The sequence below is a fragment of the Arachis ipaensis genome, chromosome B04 (assembly GCF_000816755.2).
Source record: "Arachis ipaensis cultivar K30076 chromosome B04, Araip1.1, whole genome shotgun sequence".
Lineage (NCBI taxonomy): Eukaryota > Viridiplantae > Streptophyta > Magnoliopsida > Fabales > Fabaceae > Arachis > Arachis ipaensis.
In genome coordinates, this window is record NC_029788.2 from 833,054 (window position 1) to 840,787 (window position 7,734).

The following is a 7,734-nucleotide window of genomic DNA, read 5'->3' on the forward strand; positions in this document are numbered from 1 at the left end:
GGAGTTTATAATTTTCTAAATTCATATAATATGCAACCAAACGAAAAAATAAATTGATTCAAGCTTAATTTTAATCTTTCTATTACGTATACCTCTTTAATTTATATATGCTTGTCCTAATATTAAAATATAATTTCATATTTGCATTAGTTGTTCAATACATATTTAGCATCACTTGTTCAAGGCATCGGTATTAATTATACCATTTAATTTAGCAAATAAGTGTATAATTTGAGTAGTGTAATGTTAGAGAAACTAATAAAATAGTATATAAATAAAACTTGAACATATTAAAATTTTAAATAAGGTAAAATGTTGTTTTAGTCCATAGTATTTTGGTTCAATTTTAATTTCGTTCCTAAAAATTGAAATGTTCTATTTTTGTTGGAAGTGTCTTATTTCGTCTAATTTTAAAAGTTTGATCAAAATCAAAATTCTTTCTTCCAAAAATATTCTGATCATTTTCTCCACTCTCATCTTCTACATTATTGGGGCAACACGCCTAGTTATAGTGGTGCTTCTAGTAATTTGGTAGTGAAAGTAATAAAAAAATAACAGAAAGAGAAAAATAACAATAAAAGACAAGTAAAACAAAATAAAAAGTTTGTGACAAAATATGACATTTCAAAAATTAGAAACGAGATTAAGATTTAGTCCAAATTTTGGGATTTAAAATAATGTTTGACCACCTTTATAATATAGCATTTATGATAATAAAAATTTAAATAATATCACATATTAAGAAAAGAAACTTGAATATTTAGTTTAATATATTTTTTTTGATCAAGTTACATCAAGTAAAACTCAAATTCGAGATTTCTAAGTAGGAGAAAGATATATGCCATGCCATTTGAATTATGGTTTTTTGGCTAATTTAGTAAATTATTAAATATATAAAAAAATTCTAACAAACTATACAATAATATTTAGAGTTCAAATATTAGTTTTGGGAATTGTTTTTTTTTTTTTAAAGTTATAGAGTAACAAATTTTTTTTAATATTTTACATTAAATTATTGCAATAATAAATTATAAATAAATTATCATTTTTGTCCCCAACATTTAATTTAAATATTAAAATTGCACCTAACATTTTAAACGTCATATTTAAATTTTTAACATTTTAAAATGGTTACAATATTATGTTACCATTAACTTTGTTAACAGTTATGTAATAGAGATACATACGTGGATATTATAATCTATACTATATATGATAAACTAATCTCATTAGAATTATTAAAAAAATTGACGATAAAATAATATTGTAATAATTTTAAAATATTATAAATTTAAATAAGACGTTTAAAAAATTAGGTACAATTTTAAAATTTGTCCAAATATTAAGAACAAAAATAATATTTTACTCAATAAATTATTTATAATTTTTTTTAAATGAAAGCTACTCAACGATCTTTTCCTTCGTTACCTATTATATTTCAATGAAAGTTAATAAGATTTGTTTCTCATAAAAATATTAGAATTCTTTTTCTAATTAATTCTTTCATTTTTTTTATTTTTCTTTTTTTTTCCCAGAATTTGCAGAGGAGAAAAAGTGGTGTGAATAACTATTTCGTTTGCTGCTCATCAAGTCCTGATATTGTACGTCCTTGAAGTCAATCCTTGATTATACAATATCTCGAAATTAAATCTATGGATTATATAAAATGGACTAATGAAGGGACAAATCCAATGCCAAATCCTACAATGAGAAGGGGTTGTGCTTGCAATACCATGGGCTAGGAAATTCAATGGTGTACCCTTGGACTATAACCTTTTTTTTTTAGTTTAGCTAAACTTTTATAATACGGTTAAAATTATTTTTAACCACATTTTTTTGAAGTTTAGGTAAACTAAAAAAAATATTATATTGCACTACCTAGAAGAAAGTATGAATACACTTTCTATCCACCATTGAATATGCTTAAAAGGATGGTCTAAAACTCAACTCTTGCATTGTGTATACATTGTAGGTGAATTATAAGGTAAAGATGTAAATTTACAGATTTTTTCTTTTATGTGATGAAAGAGAGATTAAAAATATTGGAATTCATATTTTGAATATTAATAAAATAATAAAAAATAATTATAAAAAGAATTTAATTCTTTTTCTATACAACCCTAATCTGTACAGTAGAGTGTTCCTACATTGTATACTATGTTGTTCAAGCTTGGTGAATTAAGATGTGGAATTGTTGAATTAAGATGTGGACATTAATTTTTGTGATGACAAAAATAATTGATAATTTTTTATTCTAACTAATTTGTTATAATGAGCATTGTAGAAAAAAAAAAAATCAAAGATGACCAAACAAGCAAATTTAAATTGTAAAAAACAGCAATAATAGAAATAATATCATTAAAGATCATATTAAGTTGTGTTTGAAAAGTTGTTTGCACATTACTATCAAGGTAAACAAGGAAATGAATCTCAATCAAGCCAATAGCTATAGCTATAACATTGAAAGGTGCAATCGCTATTTTTTTTTTTCTTTTTTATCAAAGATATGAGACTCGAACCCGCAACCTCTTAATTGAGTACGGGGAGACTATACCATTTAAGTTATTACTCATTGGCGTGCAATCGCTACTTTAATAAATAAGAAAATGATTCTTTTATTGAAGAAGAGATTAAACTATTATATATGAAGGAATCATTCAAGAAAAAACGCAACCAAAAACACAACCTTTAATGATATAGCTTTATTACTTATTATTTGAGTATGTTTCAATAACTATATTGTCTATAATTAAGTTTATACTAAGACATACAAAAAGTAAAAGAAATTGATCACACACAAATCATTTTATACTTTTATTTGAATATTTATTTTTCAAAAATATATTGAAATTAGAGTGCACTTAATTTCTCTTGCTTAAGTTGGGTTAGTACTTAAAAGTTACTAATTTTGAGTTAGCTTAGATAAATGACAGAGTGTAAGTCTTTTGAAATTGGCATTTATAATCAATATTGATTATAGTAAAAATTCTATCATAATTTTTAGTAAAAACTGAACATAAGTCACATTATACTTCGTGGTCGAAACAAAATATATCGTGATGTCACTCATTCTCTATATATCTATTATATTATCATTTTTTGTTCTGCTACTTTAAAACGAGACAAAAAAAATAAAATAATTTTCTATTTCATGAGTTCTGTATATTCAATTTTATAAATTATAAAAAAATGCGATTCTTTGCTTCAACTTTTCTCTTCAACTCATTTTATAACTTTCAATTTAAAATGTTTAAATTAAGCCAAAACTAAATTTACCATTTTAGTGAACTGTTGGTCCTTTTTACCTGACATTTGCCAAGCCAGATTGACTAGTAGAACTGTCAAACGGGCTAGTCCGGCCCATTTAGATTTGGCCCGTTTAAGCCTGCTTCATTCGCGAGCTATAACTTTTTTAATCTAGACCATTTATAGTCAGTTTGATGGGTTAAACGGGTTGGTCCATTTATCATTTTATTTTATTTTTTGAAAAATATTTTGACAAAAAAAAATCACTTTTAGGTCAAAAACCATAAACAAATAGTATTTTTTTTTTAAATTGATGGGTTAGATTTTCAGGTCGGATCGAGAGAAATATTGGCTACAAGTGCTATTTTTTTTAAAAATGTAAAAAAAATAAACAGGCCACCCGTTTAGCCTGGAACTAACCCGTTTAATCCGTCAATTTTTTCAGGTTAATCAGACTCAGCCCATTTAACCTGAAATTTAGACGGACTTAATTTTAGAGACAAAATCCATCCATTTAAATAGATAAACGGACTGATCCGATTAATTTGGCCTATTTTAACGGCCAATGTAACAAGTTAATATGTATGTTGCCAACACATTATGCCATTAACGGAATAAGGATTAGCAAAATACCCGCCCCATAATAACGTTTCCCCCCTTCCTCGTGACCAACCCACAAACCCTTCCCCCATACCCGCATCGTACCCTACCTCTGCTCCTCACAATCTCCTGCCGGACTCTCGCGAAATACCGTACGCGTTCCGGCTCCCTCATGTGTCCACAACCGTCGCACACATCCATGCTTCGTCGCACCTCCCTAACCGCCGCCCGCAGCCCAATCTCGTCACGCCTCCATTGCACCGCTGCAGGTAGCCCAACTTTGTTCTCCATGCATCGCGTCGCACAACCTTACGGATATTTCTTTTTATTGTACATGGATGTTTAATTTTTATTGTACATGGACGTTTCTTTTAAGTTCGATAAATGTTGTTTTTTATTGTACATCACGTATGTTTCTTTTTTTTTTTTTACCAAAGATAGGAGACTCGAACCCGCAACCTCTTAATTGAGTATGTGGAGACTATGCCATTTGAGCTATTACTCATTGGTAAAAAATTTGAAAAGATAGAAGACTCAAACCCGCAACCTCTTAATTGAGTATGGAGAGTTTATGCCATTTGAGCTATTACTCATTGGCCACGTATGTTTCTTTTTATTGTATATGGATATTTCGTTTTTATTGTACATGAATATTTTTTTAAGTTCGATGGATGTTTTTTTTTATTGTACATAGATATTTTTTTATTGCGGCGGTAAGGTCCAGCATTGCCGGCGATATTGACAGCATAATAGGAGAGGGAGGAGTGGAGTAACTGTGGTGAAAATAAGGTAATGAGAAAGGAGAAAAGTGTAATTAAGAGTAAAGATGGATAATATATTTTTTTCAGGTTTAATGAACCTATAATATAATCTGTTACTTACATTGATTACATTTTTTGTTGCCTACCCAACAGAATTGATTTACTTCATTAACTAATAATAAAACTTGTAATCCAACATTAATACTTATACGTCCACTACCCACTTATATATAATATATAGCTCATAGAAAAAACGACACATAACCCTAAGTTAGTCACTTTTATGATTATATATCTACATATATAGACATATGTTATTATTATAATTTTGACTAAAGTTGATTCATTTAGTGTACGGGGATTTCATAATGGGTTCCATAAGCCACGTCTTCCACTTCACCCTCCAAAGAATAAAAGGTTGTTTCTACTTTCATAGTGTTAATCGTTAAAGGACTCCTCTGTGCTACTGCTTACAGATTAGCTTTCCCTTATTTCATTATTGATCACTTTCAGTGGATAGCAGCTAATTATTATATTATCACAATCAAACAGAAAGTTCTTTATTTATACATTATTTTACCCACATTAATTATTTTGTTATGTTACTTTATTCCTCACGATTCATTTAGATATCTTTTCTTTTGAAAGTTGCTCCATTATTATATATTTGTTGCCACCATGCATATGTATGTGGAATATACTATTAGATGTGAAATACAATAATATGAAAATAAAACCCACTATTATAGCTTCTTCCTTCTCTTCTTGATGCTGATGTGACCAACTAGTGCTTTTCTTCGTTTTGTTTCTTTCGGGCATTCTTCTCATCATCAACAATAGTGCAGCCATTTAATATTTTATTAGCTTAGTGCCTATCAAATTCAAATCGGTCTCGCCAACTCACAAATTAAGCCAATTCAATAAGGTGGAAACTCAGTTGCAATCGACTTCACGTGAAGTTGATAACTAAAAGTCGTTAGATGATTTGACTGATTTGACTAAATTTTCATCTAGTGACTCTCAGTTATCAACTTCACATGAAGTCGATTGCACCTGAGTTTATCAACTTCACGTGAAGCCGACTGTACTTGAGTTTTCACTCAACTCAGGTGCAGTCGACTTCACGTGAAGTTGATAACTAAGAGTCGTTAGATGAAAATTTAGTCAAATCAGTCAAATCATCTAACGACTCTCAGTTATCAACTTCACATGAAGTCGATTGCACCTGAGTTGATCAACTTCACGTGAAGTCGACTGCACTTGAGTTTCCACTCAACTCAGGTGCAGTCGACTTCACGTAAAGTTGATAACTGAGAGTCGTTAGATGATTTGACTGATTTGACTAAATTTTCATCTAACGACTCTCAGTTATCAACTTCACATGAAGTCGATTGCACCTGAGTTGATCGACTTCACGTAAAGTTGATAACTGAGAGTCGTTAGATGATTTGACTGATTTGACTAAATTTTCATCTAACGACTCTCAGTTATCAACTTCACATGAAGTCGATTGCACCTGAGTTGATCAACTTCACGTGAAGTCGACTGCACTTGAGTTTCCACTCAACTCAGGTGCAGTCGACTTCATGTGAAGTTGATAACTGAGAGTCATTAGATGATTTGACTGATTTGACTAAATTTTCATCCAATGACTCTCAGCTATCAACTGCACGTGAAGTCGACTGTACTTGAGTTTTTACTATTGAATAAATTTATATATTCGACTAATTAATCCCCTACCCTGTATCAAACTTCATCACTTAAATTATTTTATAATCAAGTATTGCATTATTAATTCTATAAGCTAGTATAAATAGGTATCAAGCATTTCATAATATAATGAAAGTAACCAACATCACAAAATAAAAAGAAAAATTAAAAAGCCATCATATCATCATCGCAAGTAAGGAGAGTTCAGAGCTCTTAGCTAGTTTTGAAGCTTTGACAGGTAATTTTCTTTCTTATTCTGAACTATAATTTTTTTGGTCTTATTCATTATTCATGTAAATAAAAAGTAACCTTGAATTAGACTTAAGAGAGAAAATGAAAACCAAACCCAAAAGCTTGAACCCAGAATGAATCTACCATATGAAGATACAATCAATTAACCTCGTCCATTATCGAACAGCGGCAGCTCATCCCGAGCTCGCCAACCGCCGCACAAGCTAGCGGCGGTCTGCTGGTCCGCCGTGACTGCTTCCCTCTGTTTATGCATTTTATAACTTACCTCTCTAGAGTAAATAAAAAAAAAGTCATTATTTAAAACGAAAGAAAAACACAGAAAATTTAATTTTTCCTATACTTTTCTTTTAATATTTTGCTTCATGTAAATTTCTTTTCCTGTTTTAAATTTATCAAATGCTAAAACATGATATCATGAAATCTTAACGTATGCCCCATCATAGTCTTATCACCCGTACTTTACGAAACGGTAGTTTACGGTGTTAAATAACTAACTAAAATAGTAAAGTGAGAATTATGTCCATAGATTTTGATTTCGGACTAATTAGTATTTAAAAAAAAATAGTAACATAATCCTCTAAGATAATAAACGATAAATACGTTATGTTATGTTATTCTATTAATTCATTACGTAAAACTTAAAGATAATGCTTATATGTACCACTAAGACGCTAACTATTGTAATGTGTCTATTTATGAAAGATTATCATATAAATAACCATTTTTAGAGTGAAATTTTACATGTTTTAGTAGGATTCATAATAAATAAAGAGCAGTTGATAAAGAATATATAAAAACTCAAAAAATAATGAATGTTTTATTATCCAAAATTATATTGTTTTCATGTTCATATAGCAATAACGAAACACATCACTGTAGATAACGAAATATATGAACAACTCCATTTCGTTTCACACTATCTATTGACGAAAGGACATATATGTCCACCTTTTTTTTTCAATAAATTACATGTCCACCATTTATTATCGTGGAAAATCTAATTATTTTTTAAAGAGCTAATTAGCTTGAAGTCAAAATTTTTAGGATGTAATTGACACTTTACTCTAACTAAAATACATATTTATGAAATTAATAATAAATATTAAAATATTATATTTTTCATATTTTAATTAATATTTTACATTTAAAATGGTTTATTTTGATA

The 7,734-nt window shown here is 29.1% G+C and overlaps 2 protein-coding genes across 13 annotated transcripts in view; both read left to right on the plus strand.

The window, feature by feature from the left end:
• Positions 1–1,964, plus strand: part of LOC107637501 — a 4,079-nt gene extending 2,115 nt beyond the window's left edge. The window contains exon 3 of the mRNA XM_016340910.2: positions 1,536–1,964. Within this exon, the coding sequence (XP_016196396.1) occupies positions 1,536–1,613 (78 nt within the window). The 3' untranslated portion in view covers positions 1,614–1,964. The remainder of the gene's footprint in view (positions 1–1,535) is intronic.
• The window catches only part of LOC107638354 (nucleotide-sugar uncharacterized transporter 3), a 12,152-nt gene continuing 10,838 nt past the window's right edge, over positions 6,421–7,734 (plus strand). For 5 of the 12 annotated variants that reach the window (XR_001619785.2, XM_016341589.2, XM_016341592.2 and 2 more), the window contains exon 1: positions 6,422–6,555. The gene's annotated coding sequence lies outside the window, so the exon portion shown is untranslated. Of the gene's footprint in view, positions 6,556–7,734 lie in introns of all 12 variants that reach the window. The other 7 variants (XR_002360459.1, XM_021120316.1, XM_021120317.1 and 4 more) reach the window with 3 other exon arrangements.